The 19047-nt window shown below is 52.1% G+C and overlaps 8 protein-coding genes across 8 annotated transcripts; 5 read left to right on the plus strand and 3 right to left on the minus strand.

Annotated features, from left to right (window-relative positions):
- Window positions 1–125: 125 nt before the first annotated feature.
- J4E78_009822 (uncharacterized protein) lies at window positions 126–1715 on the plus strand (the record flags this gene model as incomplete). Its single annotated transcript, XM_049370408.1, has 5 exons — window positions 126–162; window positions 215–228; window positions 277–772; window positions 819–1558; window positions 1608–1715. 5 exons carry the CDS (start codon window positions 126–128, stop codon window positions 1713–1715), a joined length of 1395 nt encoding a protein of 464 aa, XP_049217958.1.
- Window positions 1716–2253: 538 nt separating this feature from the next.
- Window positions 2254–4058, minus strand: J4E78_009823 (uncharacterized protein; the record flags this gene model as incomplete). The annotated part of the gene is made up of 5 exons (XM_049370409.1): window positions 2254–2509; window positions 2560–2690; window positions 2753–3495; window positions 3543–3686; window positions 3740–4058. 5 exons carry the CDS (start codon window positions 4056–4058, stop codon window positions 2254–2256), a joined length of 1593 nt encoding a protein of 530 aa, XP_049217959.1.
- A 1891-nt stretch (window positions 4059–5949) lies between these two features.
- Window positions 5950–7709, minus strand: J4E78_009824 (uncharacterized protein; the record flags this gene model as incomplete). Its single annotated transcript, XM_049370410.1, has 2 exons — window positions 5950–7657; window positions 7705–7709. 2 exons carry the CDS (start codon window positions 7707–7709, stop codon window positions 5950–5952), a joined length of 1713 nt encoding a protein of 570 aa, XP_049217960.1.
- Window positions 7710–8435: 726 nt separating this feature from the next.
- On the plus strand, window positions 8436–9397 carry J4E78_009825 (uncharacterized protein; the record flags this gene model as incomplete). The annotated part of the gene is made up of 2 exons (XM_049370411.1): window positions 8436–8471; window positions 8525–9397. The coding sequence occupies 2 exons, from the start codon at window positions 8436–8438 to the stop codon at window positions 9395–9397; spliced, it is 909 nt and encodes a 302-aa protein (XP_049217961.1).
- Window positions 9398–11523: 2126 nt separating this feature from the next.
- Window positions 11524–13242, plus strand: J4E78_009826 (uncharacterized protein; the record flags this gene model as incomplete). The annotated part of the gene is made up of 2 exons (XM_049370412.1): window positions 11524–12850; window positions 12902–13242. 2 exons carry the CDS (start codon window positions 11524–11526, stop codon window positions 13240–13242), a joined length of 1668 nt encoding a protein of 555 aa, XP_049217962.1.
- A 134-nt stretch (window positions 13243–13376) lies between these two features.
- Window positions 13377–14970, minus strand: J4E78_009827 (uncharacterized protein; the record flags this gene model as incomplete). The annotated part of the gene is made up of 4 exons (XM_049370413.1): window positions 13377–13610; window positions 13660–14527; window positions 14577–14895; window positions 14946–14970. 4 exons carry the CDS (start codon window positions 14968–14970, stop codon window positions 13377–13379), a joined length of 1446 nt encoding a protein of 481 aa, XP_049217963.1.
- Window positions 14971–15703: 733 nt separating this feature from the next.
- Window positions 15704–16764, plus strand: J4E78_009828 (uncharacterized protein; the record flags this gene model as incomplete). Its single annotated transcript, XM_049370414.1, has 3 exons — window positions 15704–15996; window positions 16060–16258; window positions 16324–16764. 3 exons carry the CDS (start codon window positions 15704–15706, stop codon window positions 16762–16764), a joined length of 933 nt encoding a protein of 310 aa, XP_049217964.1.
- A 242-nt stretch (window positions 16765–17006) lies between these two features.
- On the plus strand, window positions 17007–18283 carry J4E78_009829 (uncharacterized protein; the record flags this gene model as incomplete). The annotated part of the gene is made up of 3 exons (XM_049370415.1): window positions 17007–17189; window positions 17255–18127; window positions 18190–18283. Coding segments are annotated over 3 exons (1150 nt in total), but the record flags the coding sequence as incomplete, so codon positions are not given.
- Between the last annotated feature and the right edge of the window lie 764 nt (window positions 18284–19047).

The following is a 19047-nucleotide window of genomic DNA, read 5'->3' on the forward strand; positions in this document are numbered from 1 at the left end:
TTGTGGCCAGCAAGGTACCGTCACCGTGACCTCCACATCGCGCCGTCCCTGCATGAGTTCAGATGAATGCAATAGCTATGCTTCGCTCTCACCATGATCGGTCTGGTTACACACGCTTAGACAACATGGTAGATCTCGAAAGGCGACTGGTTCGCAAGCTCGGTACGTCGGACCACCCGTCAGATCCCCACGTTGCGCATCTAACCAACCGCAGATTGCTTTATACTGGTGGGGAGAAGATATCAATTGACATAATGGCAGCTGATGGTATCCCAGGTGTATTGCTGCGCTGCATACTTTTTCAACTACCTTGATCGCAGCGCTTTCGCCAATGCCTACGTGTCTGGATTGAAGGAGTCTCTCGGACTCGAGGGCGACCAATACAGCATTCTGCTTGCCATGTTTACTGCGGGCAGCTGTGTTGGTCAAATACCGCATGCCCTCATCCTTCAGAAAGTCGCGCCCCGGTTCTGGCTGCCCTTCACATTGCTAGTGTGGTCCGGCCTAACAATGTGCTCTGCGGCATGCAAGACCTACGCCCAGCTATGCGTAGTTCGGTTCTTCCAGGGCTTCTTCGAATCAAGTCTCTATAGCGGCACCATCTATATCCTTGGTAGCTGGTATAAGCCTTTGGAAATTGCCAAACGTACAGCCATCTTTACGGCTATTGGGCAGATTGGCAGCATGTTCGCTGGTGTGATGATGACCGCGATGAACGAGAGTCTGCATGGTCAGACTTCGCTTCAAGGATGGCAATGGGTGTTTATTATCAGTACGTCCACCTCTTGAGGTAGACCATCGCCACTAATCGCTTTCAGACGGTGCAATGGGAATCCCCTTCGGCATCTTCGGACTCATGTTCTTCCCCAACTTGCCGGAGTCTACAGATGCCCCCTATCTCAGCAAAGAGGAAATTCAGCTAGCAATAGGTCGCCTGCCACCGAAGAAAGATTGGAGCCATGACATCAGTCTCAAATCCCTTGTTAAGAGACTGTTAGCCAAACCGGACATTTACATCTTTACTCTCTACTCAGTAGTAGCCTGCGCATTGGAAGCCATCGTTCTGCAAGGTCTATTCTTGCTCTGGATGAAAGCAAACAGCGAGAAATTCTCCTCGTATGCGACTACGACCTACCCGTTAGGCATACAGGCCGTGTCTATTGTCTCCAACGTTGGGGCCGGCTACGTTATCGACATGACTAATCGCCGCATACCGATGGTTATACTAGCTGGCGCTCTGCAGCTTCTAGTCTCAATCCTGTTGTTGATACCCAATCTTCCGACCGCTGGAACTTTCTTCGCATTCTACTTGGCCGGTACCTCGTACATCGTCAACCCCATTCTCTACGGATGGGCTAGCGTGATCTCTCAACGCAGTGGTGATGACGCTTCTCGATCGGTCACGCTGTACATCATGAGTATGGTGCAGTCGATATTGTACACTTTCTGGGGTATTGCACTCTATCCAGCAAGCGATGCGCCGTACTGGAAGAAAGGGTATATCGCGATGATCGTGGTCGTCTTTGCGTTCTTTGGCGTGACTGCGGCTGTTCATTGGGTGAGTATTACGGTAATCCTATCGCAGTCATTTACTGACATATCTGTAGTTGGATCAAAGATCTCAGAAGATTGAGAGTAACGCGTCCGAGGAGATCACACAGATGAGTGAAAGAATGAGCGAGAGGAATAGAAAGGATCCAAGACTGGAAGATTGAGATAAGACATATCACGAGAGCACCGAACTACATGCGAAGTGCCACGCAGTGGAGTTTAAAAGCTTGCTTGAGTAGCGACCGAACACCTGGCATGTCATTCCTCCATCGCTCATGCTTCCATGCGGATACCTCACCGCGACAGATTCTAAGTATCAAGGCGTCCCCTCACTTAGTCTCAGAGCCTATCCCTCTCGGTAGTAATGGCCCAGATTCAATCAATACAACCACCCTGTCTGCTCAAAGGCGACACCTTCTCGACATGACCTTCCATTGCTGCATTGGACGACGTAGCTACTCGCACAGCTGATTGCACAGGCAAAGAAGGCGACGTTGCAAGGTAGTCGCAGTCGCCTTCCTCGCTTTCCTCATCAAACGGTACAATTGTCGCCGCGGTACTCAAAGTCAAATGGCGTATAGTCGGGAAACAAGTAACCAATCCCGTCATAGACATCAGTCATGTTGGCCAAGTCACCGTGAACAGAGACTAGACTGCGTACCGAGAATTAGTGACCACGTTTCGGGAGCGTATTTTGGGAACTTACACCGCTGACTTCGCTACCCGGTGCTTCACCATAGCGTTGACCAGTTGAGCAATTTCGTTATGGTCGTTGTGTGTTGCCATCAACTGCGCTTGGGTGACATGATCGGCATCAAAGACAACGACTGTGCTGTCCTCGGTAGGACAAGCAGGCATAATAACGGCGACACTATGGTCTTGGGCATGAATGCTGCCTTCAATGTGGACGAACGTGGCCCTGAAACCGTTGGTCTCCATGATGTGCGGCGCTCCGCGTCTAGAGCAAATTAGCGCTTGGCCTGGTGGGGGGCATAGATGATAACGTACTCAAAGGTTTCGAACTTGGCGCCGGGGATATCGGCGTAGTACGACTCAGCCATCTTAGGACAGACGATTTCCGCTCCGTTCTGGACGTAGCCCTTGACACCGAAAGCGTGGTCGTGATGATGATGCGTAGGCTATGCAATGTTAGTAAAGCTCATCAGAGTAGTAATTAGGCGGATTAAGATCGCTGACTTACCCACACCTGCGACACTGGCTTTCCAATGTTGATCCTGACCCATTCGAGCAAGACCGCCACGATCTCAGCAGGAGCATCCAGAACAGCAACATAGGTGTCAGTTTCAAGCAGGATCTGGCGGTACGCGGATACACCAGGTGGTCGGACGACCCAGACGCCGGGTAGATCTGCGTACGGTTGCGATCCACTGAGCGACTCGACTGTGAAGTTGTTCCGACCGAACCAGATGTAATTCGTGTACTTCTCACCGATCTCAGCAGTCAGGGCAGGGTCAACGACGGGAATGCTCAGTTCGCCGCGTTCGACGGAGACATCGAAGAACGATGGCTCGACTTCAGTGTTGACCGATATGTCATCTGCAAGGAAGTCGATGCATAAGCGCTGGTTGTTGTATATGGTCTTGTAATGACGGGGTATCATGAGGCCGTTAACCGAGATAAAGTCGTATACTCGGAGATCGTTCGTCGAAGGACCGAAAAAGGGATGGTCTTCGTATGTGCGGATAGCGAAGGGTAGGTAAGTGTCGGGGTTGAAGATGATTGACATGTTCAGTACTTGGTCAAACACTAACGGCCGAGTTAGAAAGGTTGTGAAAAGCAAAGTAGGTGATGACCAACCTGCTGGAAGTAGTAAGTCTCCTTCCACCGGCTCGAAACGGAGGGTGGAATCATTTGCAGATATCTTGCTGAGCAGCAACGGATCCCACTTTTGACCATCGGAGATCATATACGCCGCGAGATATCCTGTTGATCGTCAGACTTTGATACAAATATCTCAGTGGACGTAGTACCATCCAAGTAGCCTTCTGGAGCAGCCGTCGGGTCAAAAAGCGCATAGCTTCCCCTGACCACAGCAGCAAACGCGTCATCACCACCTTGTACTACTACGGAGTAGTCCATAGGTTCGAGTTCAGGTCGGGCAAACATCCAAAGAGCTAGGGTCTCAAAGTCAGCTTCCCATCAAACGGTATCAAGAGAGAAGACCTACTCCCTAAGCCAGAAACCTTGTCAATGCGCTGCTTCAGACTGCCTGTCTCGTACGAATACGTGATCGTCTGGCTACCATATGGGACGACTGTTTGGTCCATGCCATCCAGGGCTATCGTTGTGACGATAGACTTGGTGCGGAATTGAGAGCCACTGATCCTCACATTGCGCACATCGGACGTGTTGGAGTTGATGCCAATGGCTGCGAGACCACGCTGTACAAGATCTGTAGGTACCTCGGACTGACGTGTTCGCAAAGCCAACGAGCTGGATGACAGGAAGCCCACCACCAGAGCCGAAAATGCTCGGGTTGCTAGCATTGTGTTTGAGGTGTTTGAACGAGAAAGCTGATCGAGATTGGTGGCACAAGCAGGAGATTGAGAAGAGATGTGATGGACACAAAGGATGTCATTGCAACGATCTATATATTGAGCTATCGCTCTGTACGCGTAGCCACTTTCTCCAACAGATTTTCATGCTACTCTTCGTCTCGCGTCTTGCGTCGATGAGGCGGACGAACTTTCTCCTCGTTCGCGCAGGCCTTGACTAATGCCCAGCAAACGCAGTGGATCGCGATTACTTATGATACGAGCGTGGCTCATTCGATGAACCGCGCGTGATGTAGTATTTCGTACTCTGGTGGTAAATCCGGGGTCTCTGGTCGTGGAGTAGAGTTTGAAAGTCAACAAGTCGACTTTGGGACAGTCTGCTTACGAAGTCGGGGACGGCAACACCCGTAGTCGCAAGTCTAGTGTTACCAAATCTGTCGACAGACTCCAGAAACGGTAATGTAGCGTACCCAGTTAGCAGTACGGAACGGAAGTACGTTCGTCTTAGCGGTGCCGGTAAACGGGCCGACTAGATCTAAACATGACTTTGAAAGATGGTTAAGTCCGCAGCGAACACCGATAGAAGCCAAGACGACCTCTTGCAATTTCGGACGAGTTCTACGGCAGCGGACGAATGTAGTCGAACTTTGTTGACATATCAGCTTGGCATCACGCGTCGTGCAATAGGTCATGGACTGAGTAAAGTACGTGTCTGTGTTGAGAATACCCGGATTGCCTTCCCACCCCACACATCTTCATACGACCAAGCTACTTCACAACTCTTGCAGCCATCACCCTGAAGCCATGTCGCAGCTATCTCTCGAAAACGACCTGTCGCACGCTAAACTTGATGAGATTTCAGCCTTTTGGTTTCGTCATCTCCAAGACCATGACCACATCATCAGCCCTAGCATCGAGGACTCGGCGCCGTGGTTCTCACAGAATGATGCTTTTGACCGGGAATGCATGTAAGTACTCAGTCTATTTTAGATACCCTTCGCGAACAAAATCTTACTTAGCCCTAGGGATAAATTTGGCGCATTGCTCGAACTCATTCAGGTCGTAGAACCAAACGGAGCGGAAATCATAGCAGCAGCAAAGCCATGCAAGCCTATGCACTGGATCAGTCTGATCATATTGCTTGACCAACTCCCAAGAAACTGCTTCCGAGGTGCTCAAGCTCGTGTAGCCTTCACCCTTTTCGACAGTCTGGCTTTGGCAGTAGCTTCAAAAGCAATTGAATCTGGTGCTCCAATGAATCCAGAAGTTCGCTTCCGACTGGCATACAGATTCTGGTTTTACATGCCGATGGAACATTGCGAGAGTCTGGAAGTAGCAGAATCGTTACACAAAGCACACTTTGACATGTTCCATGATTATGAGAGGCTGCTAGAGAGGGGTGTCGAAGGATGGGACGGTGAATTTGCCCAGCATCGCGCCGTGCTTCTCAAGCGAAGGAGCGACTTTGGTAAGCTGAAAGGTGTTATCACTAGCATCTGTGAAAGCAAGCTTGACGCACTTCGTCGGTTTGGGCGCTTCCCGCAGCGTAATGAAGTGTTGGGCCGCACTTCCACAGCCGAGGAGCTGCAGTTCTTGGATGGAAAGTGATTTTCGAAGACAGACGACGGTGTTGGATTCAATCAATCCCTGTAAAGAAAGTTCATTGGAATGCTACCATGTGTTGTTCATCTGTGCCATCAATTATGCATGAAGTCTCACGTCGTGATGATAAACGTGATAGAGCATTATTGACATTTGTTCCATGCAAGCCAAGTAATTGAGAACCGAACTTTGATGTTGACAGCGTCCCGCCATGGACTTATCGACAAAAGGTACAGTGAAAGCATCAGCGTTCTACTCATCGGATCCGGCAAGTTGCTATCTAGGTAGAATGACAGTTTTGCTTACTGCTTGACGCTGACAGCCGACAGAAACATGAGGACTTGATGGAAACATCAGCGGAGGCCACGGCAACGTCACGCTGGAGGCGTATGCTCTTGGCTTTTTCTTGCTTCCCATTCTGCATGAAACATTCATAAAGACCATGCAGTCCCCAAACGTTGTTGATGCGCGCTTTCCGACGAGGCTGGCTGTCGCTGAACCCCAAGTCTTCTAGATAAAGCAGTTCGGCTTCCTCGGATTGGCCTTGCTCAAGAAGGAGTGCGCTCAGAGCATGGCGAACGGGCTGCATCCAAAGTGGCGGATCAGCGTAGGCAAGGTCATCCTCTAACTTAATGCCGTGTCGCAAAACGGAGAATGCCTCAGAGTGATTGCCCTTGCGATACTCCAACTCGCCCTCCAGCATGGCCGATGCTACAGCTAGGATGGGTTCTGCTGGCGAGGAGGGACTGTACATGCGGTCCTCCGGTACAGACTGACGTGTCTTTTCAAAAGCGTCTCTTGCCTGGCGTGCCTCTTCGATCCTCCCAAGTACTGCAAGAGCAATCCCTTTGGCATAATGGATTGTCGCTTTGTAGACGCAGAGTAAAACCGGATCTACCGGCTCCGGGAGCTCGAGAATCTCCTCCCAGCGACCAAATCTAATCAACACGTGAGGCAGCGTTACAAGTTGCCACTCGGTCCAGTCTACCATTCGTGGCGTTTTGATCGACATGAACTCCAGAGTCAATACTTCAGACATCCGTGTCGCAGCATAGAGAGCGTCCCGAGACCGACCAGACATCATGGCAGAGTAGGCCATAGCGTGGATGTTATGCGATCGATACGCGTTGTATATGAGAGCTGCTTTGGCCCCACTCCCGAAGTATTTGTCGTCCGCACGTATAGCGTCAAAGTTCGAATCGACAGAGCGACGGTAGTCGCCACAGGCTGTGTCGATGTGTGTGGCCATGTGTTGCATGTGAGAGCCATCAGGTACAAGTCGTCGCAGACTGTCAGCCGCGGGCAAAGCCACTTCTGGGAAAGGCGACATCTCCATCATGTGGATGTACAGATGACACAGACCCGGGTGTTTGAGACCATCGGAACGTGCCAAGCCCCTCTCCAGAGCGGCTCTTGCCTCGTCCACATCTGTGCCTGTAGTCTTCCCGGTGTTGAGGTCCCAGAGCTGACGCGGACGAGTGCACATGACGGCATCGGCGAATAGTGCGACCACGTCGAGATCCTCCCCGTACTCTTCGTAGACCGAGCGCATAGCTTTTGCATAGGCATAATTGAACGCCGATAGGTCGTCTGGAACATCTGTGTTACTCTTCGGGAAGCGAGCGTTGAGGGCCGTGATGAGGGCTTTCTCCACAGGCGATGCAGTGGCCGCGACGTTATTGGCTTGCAACAAAGCGCTCAGTATCTTTTCGATGGACTTTGTGCGATCTTCCGGTGTGAACATGCGCCATGACTTGTTGTAGTTCGGGCCAACAGCGTAAGCAGTACCCCAGTGGGCTAATGCGCAACTCGCATCATGTGCAGTCGCCGCCTCAAAACACTGCATGGCTGCTTCATGGTTGAATGAGTAGCACCATACGAGACCACGGGCTAACCACGCTTGCGCTTCGTGAAATGTGGTTTGAGCATCTCGTCTGTATTCCCCTAGGTCGTAATATGGGGCTTCATCGTTCGAGGCATGGTTATTCCTGTTCTGGTTAACAACGGCAGCTAAATATAAACAAGAGAGGCTTACTTCATTGCTTGATATAGTAGTAGAAGTTGCAGTAGGGTCGAATCCGGAAGCCTGGGATTGATGTCGCTTTTGATCAGTTGCCGGTCGATAGCTATCACTTTCTCCGTAGGAGCGCGCTCTCTTTACCGTTTCGTGTTTGGCGCACAAATGAAAAACCACACCTTTGATATAGTCTGTATTATCGTTGGCCTTCGCCGATGTTGGCGCTTGTGCCGAGGTCTAGCTTGCTTTAGTCGGCGTTTACCTAACAGGCCCGTGGACATCTCGGGGACTCAAACCCCGCCCTACTGCGGTACGTCTTCCGCCCGAGATAGCACCTTGATTTTGTGGCTGGAATTAATGACGTAGGCGATCTCCAGGTGTCAGCCAGACGGGACCGCGAGAGATGCGACGGAACGGAAGTATGGCACCTGCCGTCCCGTCGCACGACTAGCGTACCGGACTTATTGTGGCACTCTTAACTTGAGGCTGACTGAGTTATGGCCGAAAAAGCGAACCTGTTGATGCCATGCTTTGCAATCCGGACGAATCTAGGATGACTAGGTATCTGCGCACGTTTGGTTGACTTCACCTAGTCTTCGATGTCGAGATGATGTATATAGCTATCGCCACAGCCTGCTTCTCAGAACCAGAAAAGACCACATCAAGCCACCAAAACAACAGGATCGCCTACACCACCACCACATTCTCAAACTATACTCTCCATAAGATCGACACCAAGCACACCAATCATGTCCAGCAAGATCACGAATGTCGCAATTGCAGGTGTAAGTTCATAGCTACGAGTACCAGGAGAAGGCGGTCTACTGACATTGCTCAGGCGACCGGCAGTCTTGGGTCTGAGGTCTTGAAGGGTCTTCTTGAAGCCAAGTTCAATGTTACCGTTATTGCTCGGAAGGAGGAGCAGAAGTTTCCTGCTGGCGTGTCAGTCAAGGTCGTCGACACTAACTCTGCCGCGGCGATTGCCGAAGCCCTTCGCGGTCACGATGCTATCGTGGATACGACATCTGGGCCCGATCCGACCCTCCAGGGACGAATCATCGAAGCTGCTGTCTCCGCGGGAGTCTATCGTATAGTAATGGGCGAGTTCAGCGTTGACCCTGAGGACCCCGTAGCGAGATCGCCGCTCTTTCACCACGGGAAGAACCAGGCTTATCAGCACATCAAGGACCTGGCCGCGAAAGGCAAGATCACATACACTACCATATCCAATGGAGCTTTCCTTGATTGGAACCTGCGGACTGGATTCATCAACATCGACATTCGGAGCAAAAAGGTTCAATACATGAACGATGGAATGATTCCGATGGCTTGGACGATGCTTTCTTCGATCAGTACTGCCGTCGCCAACGTGCTAAAGAAGGCTGAACAGACCGAGAACCGCTCCTTCTACATCTCGAGCGTGATCAAGAGCCAAAAGCAGATGGTGGCACTGGCGAAGGAGACCCTGGGCAGCCATGGCTGGGAGGAGTCGAGCCAAGACATGGATCAAAAGCTCAAGGCCGCGACTGAGGCCATGATGGCGGGGAAGATCGACATGGAGGTCATCGGTGATATGATTCGATGGTCTGCAGGAACAGTCCCTGCGCTACGCTGGGAGCAGTTGGATGACAACAAGCTGTTGGGAGTGGAACGAATGAACGACGATGAAGTACGCAGGCTCATTCGAGACATCGCATCGGAAAGTAAGTAGTCGTCTAAGCCGATGCCGGTGAATATGGAGATTAGTGATCGACCTGTAGACTTGTAAAATGCATGATCACGAGCGAACGCTTCATACGTACATTTTCGATGAAGTTCGCGCTACAGTATGTGTGCGGAACGTTGATGAGTAACATTCATTCCAGCGCCGAGCGCAGATGCCATGACCAAGGTATCGCCAATGACCACATCCCTTTGAAGACGAGCTTGAACAGGATCGATTCGCACGCCTAAGACGACCATTCTCTGTTCCGACAGCGAATGCATAATCACAATCTCGCAAAGTCAAGAACCGTCCGACATCGGGTGATTCTTCAGAGTCACTGGTATGTGAAACTGACCATGATTAGCCTAGATGAGCGGGTTCACGGCGATTATCGCGTTTCCTGGCTGGACGCCTCGCGCATGCGGGTTGCTCAAGCGCTGGAAAGAGCGCAGGAGTCTTCATGATTCGGAAATCCGGACGATTTATCCTGATGGAGTCGTTATATGAACATCGGTGTCTTAACAAGTAGTGATCTATAGAAGCTTGACGGTCCTGTATGTAATGTGTTTGATTTGACCATGGCAATCATGGCCCATTACAACGCTTTGCATGAACGGGGAGGCTGGGGCACTGACTTGTAAGCCCATCGAGTGACCCATTGAGATATACAAACACCTTTACACATGTTGAGTGGCTATAATATTGATGACGCTGGCGCCGTAGGGTGGCCTTCTTGGACGTGTACCAGGGCCCCGGACCCGACGGGTGTTTTGTCGATGCGTATGGTCGTGCGATGCGTGCTGGTTTGGCTGGATTCGCGAAAGCCTTCCCGACCTTGTCCGGACAGTGGCTGGGGGGTTTGTCGACTGTTTCCAATACTGGACGGGACATTAAGAAACTATGCGATGGATAGGGGCCACTCGCCCTGATGCACATTCCCAGTCCGCAGTGGACATGGATAGATATGCAGCCCGGACGATGGTGAGTCCCTCTGCAGCTTTCCCTGGCATCGGGCGCGTATTGTAGTGATGTGTCAAGGGAGAAGGCGCGACTTTGAAGGCAAACCCGACGAGGCGAAGTGCATGGTCGTGACGCGCATGTGGGGCCGGACGGAAGGCCTCAGGCCTCGAAAACAACGGGGGCTTGGCGTGACAGGCGCTAGCTCAACTCGCCATGGGCAGCTTCCAAGTTTCCTTCATCCTGCACCATCTTAACAGTACCTGCAGCAGAGGAGCGCGGGCGAGCTCTTTTACGCGACTAGCTTCATAGTAGGCTTCGGCAATTCCAGTATATCTCATCTCTATATGTGGTCGGTACATCTCGGCTACCTCTTCAGCCGCCCATCGCCATGGGTCTTGTCAATGCCCAAGGCATGAAACATTGCACGTCGCTTGTGCGTTCTGGACAGCCTCATCCCCACCCACTGAGGCATCAAACGCTTGTCTGCACACGGTCGCGTTCGCGCATCGTCTCCACTTCGCAATGAGTTCCCAGCCATGTCGATCTGCCGAATCTGGTACGTCAGGTTTCAGGTTTTCGTTCTGCATTGACGCTCGAACGTTCTGAGTCTCGGATGAAGCCTCAGGCCCTTCCCGCTCCTTTACAGCTGCACGCATTTGAGTAATGTACCTTGATCTCGACCACGCGACGGAGCCTTATCAACGGCAATTATCAATTGATCAAGATACCCTAGTAGCGCCATTAGAAATGTTTGTGGGTAGAATTCACATCGAGCGAATGGGATCAAGGTAAACGATCAGGCCTCACGTCGCCTCCAAAGATTAAGGACATACGGTTACATCACATCTGTGCCCGGCCCGTTTTCGTAACGGCTTTTGAATCTGCTAGCCATGGGTCTGTCTGTACATGGGAAGAAGACAGGGTAAAAGGTGTGATCGTCATCTAATGTGGGTTAAGAATGGAGTTATCGTCTTCTCCAGCTTCGTTGGTGATCACGTCGATCGTTCACCATTGAGAGCTGGACTCTGACTCTGTCGTTACCTTCATATCTAGTGGCGCAGGCTTTCGTCCACTCGTTGTTGTTCTTCTTCTTCTCTGGTTATCACCATCACCGTCACTCATTTAGCAATTTATAGCCCTTCAACGACAACAGGCAGGAGGCTTTCACCATTATGGCGCAGGTTACGCCCCGTTCGATACTCGCACTTCAGCTTCCAGACCCTCGATTCAGCGTTGACTTTGCGAACTACGCACTCGACCCCAAAGCATATGCTACGACCAAAAAGTACATGCAGGACTTGTTCCCTGGTCAGAACAAGCCGTTACCACCACCAAAGGCTGCATCATCGCGTCATTGCAATGTGAACGCAAAGCCTCGACGCGTCATGGCAAAAGAGCCGATACCTTCCTCAGCGGCATTCCAAAGCCTTGACGACAAGTGGGATGCGCACACGATAGAGTGTATGATAATGCTTGACGAATCACTAGTCGACGAATCGGATCGATCTTCAGCCTCATCGAACTCGACAGCAGAGTCTTACGCCACCAACGTTACTTCCGCCAGCGCTTTGAGTAGCACAGCGCCTACGACAAAAGCTTCCAGTGGTCGACCAGAGCCGACGCGTTCCTTTCTTCAACTTCCCCAGGCGATAGTCAATCACATATTGTCATACGTTTTCGCTGAAGAACGCGCGGTCTCCATCACACCATACCAGTCGCGTATCACACCCCAGCCACGACGCCGGCACCGCCATGGCCCGAGCACCATCGACATCCGATCTTTTATGATGCATCCGGCATTGATGGTATGTAAGCAGGCGCGCGAGCTGGGGCTAGACATCCTCTATCGCGACAGCCTATTCCTCATCGACCTATCTGACATTGGCGGAGCCAATGCCAGCGGCGAGAAGGATATCGGCAAATATTGGGGATGCTGGACGAGCAGTACGCCACCTCACATGGTCAAGTCGGCACTCTCCCGTGCTGTGAACATCCGTATCCAGCTCCCAGTTCCTAGCGCAGAAGCTACAGTTGTACGCAGCGCAACTAAGAGGAAGAAGGATGCACAGGACGACACTTCCATCGTGATCGATTCTCTACGCACAGTGACCACCCTCATCACTGGTCAGGACAGTACCCCAACTCAACCAACAGAACGGAGTCGCTCAGCAAGTCCAGCGGGGCCGAAGATCCTCCGTCGCAAGCTCAGCTTCCGATCTGCGAAGCGTCCCGACTCATTGGAGTTTGTGTGCCGCGGAGACTCCCCTCCACCCCAACCGAGAGAACCATTAGGCACGCTAGAGGTTGTACTCGTGAAGGCTAATGCAGACGCCGAAGTGCACAGCCAAACGCTGGACATGGTAGCAATATGCAGTAGCATTCCAGTCTCCGGCGCTCTAGAGTATCATCTTGAGCTTGACGCGACGAGGAGGCTGTGGGCTAAGCGTGACAATGGACAATGGCGAGGAAGTGAGCCAGATGGTCACAAACTCCTGCATGGTATGTCGCAGTCTACTCCCATCACCTCGACCCAACACTGACTTGTAACAGATCTGAGGGCTCTAGGACATTCAGCGGCGAAAGCAGAAGTCTCGCAACCTCGTGGACAGCTCAGGCAGACGCACGACCAGCCTACTGCACGTGCAGATGTACTCCATAGAGATAGGGCACGCCCTGCCCAGCAACCAACCAGCGGCAGACCCAGCTTAGAGGGGCACCTTCAGCAACGAGGTATTCCGAAAACACGGCCTGCTAAAAATGGCCTCGTCGCAAGGAAGATCAAAGAGATGGAGAGCCTTTCCAAGATCAAACTGTTGAAGGGCAACAAGCATCCACCGACGGTTGAGGAGCTTCAACAGATCGCCTCAGACATCAGGAGAGGCGTCTACTAAAAATTCCATCGCGGCCGACAGAGCCCGGCGCTCAATCATGTCATGTACTTACTTTTCTTCTGTCATATCTAAGTTTAATGTCTATAGTCTATCCACACTCAAACATGTCCATAACTTCAGATGTGCTTGGTCGACTAGGCCTTTCCGTCCGAAAATTGGACAACAGCCCACTTGCCACTCCAAGCCCACTTTCTCGCCCCACTGTCTCCGCCGCCCCCCTCTGATGCTTTTATGCGCTCGTCTTCTCCGTCCTTTAATCCGACGACGACGTCGGCTTTGCACGTGCGGAGCGCGAGGACTCGTAGACCTGAGCCAGGGCCCATTGGTCCAATGGCTTCGGTGAATGGTGTGGTAGGAGACCAAGCAGCCTAGTGTTGGTCAGTAATGCGAGGAACAAATGTGGAAGAGGGCACTCACATCAGCGGTTAGCTTGCGATAGTTGAGATCGCCCTTGAAGACGACGAGCTCACTTTCCTTGAGATCCTCGTACAAGTCCGGCTCGCTCTTGGGAAGCCGCCAGTAGCTGCCGCCCGCAGTCCAGAAGTCGTTTGGTCGCATCATCAATTGGCCTTCTGCGTGGAGACCACTCCAATGCTGGAAGAGGAATTGCAGATTCGCGCTCTCTGTCTCAGACAGCGGTACGGACTGCTTGCCAGCGTGCTTTTCGTCTTCCGATAGCGCGCTGTAGAAGCTCTGTGGGTCGGCTAGTGCCATGAGGAGTGCACCGAAATCGGCTGGCAGAACGTCTGAGACGAACCATGGGATGTTCTTGGGGTGGAACACGACGTTCGTCGCCAGGCCAGAAGCGATGAGATATCCAGCGAGGATGAGATCGACGAAGAGCTCGAAGCCAGCGTTGTCAAGCACTATGTCGACACGACGCTCCTTCTTGCCCTCTTTCTGGGCCCGCGTGAGAACCGCGAACGCCTTGTCTAGGTCGTTCACCAGAATGTTCTTCTCGGAGTTCTTGCGCGCCTCAGAGCCCTGCAATTTCTGGATGTCCTCGTATGAGAGATTGGTCAACAAGGACAGATCCGTCGCATTGCCCCAGAGACAGATCTCGCACATCTCGGTGAACAGGACCTTCTCTGCAGCCTCGAGCTGCTCCTGCGACTCTGCACCCTTGATTGTCTTCTTCTGTTCGAGCTCGGTGACAATATCTTTGTAGCGTGCGGCGAGTTCGATGACGGCGGGGCGAGAGGATTTGAAGGTTTCCATCTTCTGGCGAGCGAAGATGTCGTACGAGCGCCATTTGGTGGTCTGCTTAAAGATGCTTGCGATGCGTCTGCCTATGGCCATTAGCACGTGCCATTGAGCGATTTAGGTCTACATACCTGTACAGATAGCACTCTGCATACAGCCAAGACACGTTGTGCCACTTGGGGTTGCCTCTTGCTGCCAGTTCCTTGTTGTATGACTCGATGTCGCGCTTGCCATCATCGGGAATTGGAGTGAGCTCGCGGTCGTGCTGCAGCTCGTACTTCAGCTTGGCGAGTTCTGCGACAACCTGTTTGCCTTCTGTGATGGCCGTCTCGTCTTTGGTGTCGTGCAGAGAGCGGTGTACGTCGTCAATGCCTTGGGTGATGATGATGGGCCATCGCGAACGCGCCGAAGTGTGGGCAAACGACGTCGCGTCGTTGGTGCTGTACTGCGCTGGTGCTGATTAGTCATGATTTGGCTTGCATAGGCTCGCGCATACTCACGGGCTGAGAAGGTGTCGTACTCCATGTTGCTGCTCAGTTGTGGTGTGGGGGTAAGATGCTCTCAGTTACAACTTTCAGCATGACGACGTTTGCAGGGGTCCGGGAGCGAAAACGTCGCCAAGCATTCTGGCTGCCCCTCCACGTGCTCAACCGTTATCCCTACTACAGCACCTCCCACCAGGTGTAAGCACACTAACACCGTCTCCTTCATGTCCATGACCATAGTTTTCAACTCCAGCACAGTATCCTTGCAATGCTTTCGAATTCGCGTCCACTATCACCGAATAACTGACAAACTACAACTCCCGACGACTGAGTGGAGTGCATGGTCGCTGATGGGAGCAAGCGGTGCGGACCTGAACCATGCAAATGCTAAGGTACATCACGCATGAAATTTGGACAGTATTTGGAAGCCATCGCATTCCAAGTGAGGCTCCGGGGTTGGGACGCAGGGTCCGCGAAGTCTCGACGAATCGGACGTGTGGAGTGACATGCCTGTTAACCATGACGTGTTTTCCCAGGCACTCTCGTGTCGCCGCTACCTGCGCGTCTATAAACGGTATTCCGAAGTTACCTTTGCAGGAACGTAATGCCAGTTTGCTAGCAGCTCGATAGGATTCCACTTTCACATCTCGACGCACTTCGTACGCATCCACATGCGCTAGCTCATGAAAATCTACCGCTCAATCCTCAGTATCGGTGTTCGCAGCACCATCACCTCCAGACCTCTGCGCACCTCCTTCCAATTCGCACGTACAATGGCGACGATACCGAACGGAGATCTGAACAATACCTCGGCCGAACGTGCACGAACTGAACTCGACATTGATCCCGCGTATCAAGGTCGCTCATTGGCGATACCACCTTCTGAAGACGATGTGGAAGTTCGAAAGGCTTACCGGCCATTCATACTTGAGGGGAAAGATGCTGAGGACGATTGGGTGGCTGAATTAGAACTCAGCACTGCACTGAAGATGGTGGACACACAATTGCTCCAACGCGGAGATGAGAGGCTTAAGGTGGTAGTCCTGCACGGAAGCATGCGATCAAGGTACGAATCTGTCAGCAAGATGTGCCGTGGGTGCTGTCAAGGAAAAACACTCACACAGGGCAGATCTTACTCGCGCTTGCTGTCGTACGAGGCGAGTCGAATACTTTTCCGCCTTGGCTGCGACGTTCGCATGTACGACCCCACTGGCCTGCCTGTCAAGGACGATGTACAACACACACATCCCAAAGTGCAAGAGTTACGCGAACTGAGTAAGTGGAGCGATGGGCATATATGGATATGTCCTGAGCAGCATGGGACTCTCGTAAGTTGACGTCCTGAAACTCCACATGCTTGGTGAATGTCATACTGATAGACTTCTTCTTTCAGACGGCCGTTTTCAAGAACCAGATCGATTGGATACCACTCTCCACCGGCTCTGTTCGTCCGACCCAGGGCCGTACCCTCGGAATCGCACAAGTGAACGGCGGTTCGCAGTCCTTCAACACGGTCAACGCCCTGCGAATACTTGGTCGATGGATGCGCATGTTCGTCATACCGAACCAGAGCTCCATACCCATGGCATATAAGCAGTTCACAGAGGAGGATGCCGGCAGCAGGCTGATGCCCAGCGGAAACAGGGATCGACTTGTCGACTGCATGGAGGAGTTCGTCAAATACACCATTGTGATGCGCCCTCATTTCGATCTCTTCGGCGACAGGTTCAGTGAGAGAGAAGAGAAGCGGGCGAAACAAGCGAAGGAAGCTAACAAGCCAGCCCCAGACACGCAGCATGCGGCCTTGTCAACCAACGCGGGGCCTTCGAATTAATCCGAACCTCATTTGAATGCAAGAACAGCATTGCCTCAAAAGAATAGGAGTCTGGCATACAGTGTGGTAGTATAGCGTAGGTTCTGAATGTATCAACAGCCCTCGACCGGTTCTGGACTAGTGCTGTCGATCATCCGTGAGTGGTGACACCCCGCAAATGCAAGTGACATATCTGCTACGTGCGTATATAGTGGCGTCGGTTGTAGCGAAAGATACCGTGCTCCTGATTGCATGCCGCAAAGATGACGAAACAAGACAGCATTCCCCGACAGCACAGCGAGGTGTCACCGCCACTGACGCTCGATGAGGTAATCGAAGGAGAGAATACCACCATTGCAGAGCATACGCCCCCCGATGGTGGCTACGGCTGGGTTTGTGTAGCAGCGTGCTTTACGATAAACTGCTTCACATGGGGTACCGTATCTGTGAGTCAAGGTCGCTTATTGGAAGAGACTTTCTTTCCACTGTGCATCATATTGACAACCTTCAGGCCTATGGCATTTATCTATCGCACTACCTAGCCGACGACATCTTCCCCGAAGCCTCTGCCTGGGACTATGCGTTCATCGGTGGCTTCAACTTTGCCATTGCTATGCTCGTGGCACCCTTCGTGACAGTCTTCTGTCGCAGATCTGGAACCCATGTTGTCATGTGCTGCGGCCTGGTCTTGCAGCTCGGTGGCTTCATTGCTGCCTCATTTGCAACTCAAATCTGGCAGCTTCACCTCTCGCAGGGAGTCTTAATCGGCAGCGGGATTGGCTTCTTATACATCCCCTGCCTTCCAGTCCTGTCGCAATGGTTTGATCGAAAACGAAGCCTGGCCAACGGGATTAGTGCAGCAGGGTCTGGGGTCGGCGGCGCAGCTTTCACTTGGGGCACCGAGGCCATCATCGAAAGATTCAGCATTGGTTGGGCGTTGCGCATCACGGGCATCATCGCTTTCGTGGCCAATCTTACTGCAACGGTCTTCATACGCGACAGGAACAAGGCCATTCGGCCATCCCAACTAGGCTTCGATACCAAACTTCTGCGGCGCTACGAAGTGGTATTGCTGCTTGCATGGGTCTTCATCAGCATGCTGGGATACATCGTCCTCCTCTTTTCACTCTCCGATTTTGCACTATCGATAGGCCTCTCGCGATCCCAAGCTACAGATATAATCGGCCTCTTGAACGTCGGGACAGCGATCGGGCGTCCAATCATCGGTATCCTGAGTGATCGATGGAGCAGGATAGATACGGCAGGAGCGTTGACCTTGCTGTGCGGTCTTTCATGTTTTGCGTTCTGGCTGCCTGCTACATCCTACGCACTAACGGTCTTCTTTGCCATCCTCTGCGGCGCGATCGTTGGTGTATTCTGGATGGTAAGTAAAGTTCGTAACCGAGAAGTACTCCAGACAGCTCTTCTGACAAAATGTTCGACCAGACAATTGGCCCGCTCTGCGTCGAAGTCGCGGGCATCGAGAACCTGCAGTCGTTGCTCTCTCTATCCTGGGCGGCAGTCATCATCCCAGCAACAGGTATGCGCCTCGTTCTGAAGGTCGAGAGGAGCCTTGGCTGATCGAAGCAGTCTCCGAGGGAATCGCACTCAAGCTCAGACGGACTTCTTCTTCGCGTGATTATCTTTATACTCAGATTTTTGCAGGCCTTTCATATGTAGTGGCTAGTGGATTCATGTTTCAGCTACGAAGGGTGAAACGTCGCCAAGATGTCCTCGACTGATAGCATGTTGGCTTATATTAACACTCATGCAATCTCTGCAAGAACCTCCAACAAGACGTGATTCTGAATGCGACAGCCTTCCAACGGAGACGTACTGAGTCGGTAGCCCGCTCTTAGCTTCTTGTCCAGATATTCTGAGCTGTGGCCGTTGGGGTTTTGTGCAAGCACGAGGGAGAAAGCGGTTGTGCAAAGCGTCGTCGAACCTGAAAGTTGCGCTGGTAGTCCGTTCGATGCTGGCGAAAATTCAGTTGAGTTTTCCTGAATCGGGCTCAGTAAACTTAGACCTCCATTGGTGTGTGCTAGAGGAGTCATGATAGCAGGCATATCATGCGATTCCCATGGTGGCGACGCGTCGATCGCATACGAATCTACTAGGTTCAGTTGCATATTCGCATTCTGTATGTCTATCTCCGCGCCGAATGGTGAATAAAGCTCATGTGCTTGCTTTTGGCAGGGGACAATAGAGCTTGTGTCCAACTAGCCTCGTCAAATTATGGTGACATTTGCGATGTATGAGCCTACCTCGGTGATCGATAGAGATTTAATGTGTTGAAAAGATGTT

This window comes from Alternaria triticimaculans (genome assembly GCF_023758025.1).
Source record: "Alternaria triticimaculans strain BMP 0046 chromosome Unknown scaffold_23, whole genome shotgun sequence".
Taxonomy (NCBI): domain Eukaryota; kingdom Fungi; phylum Ascomycota; class Dothideomycetes; order Pleosporales; family Pleosporaceae; genus Alternaria; species Alternaria triticimaculans.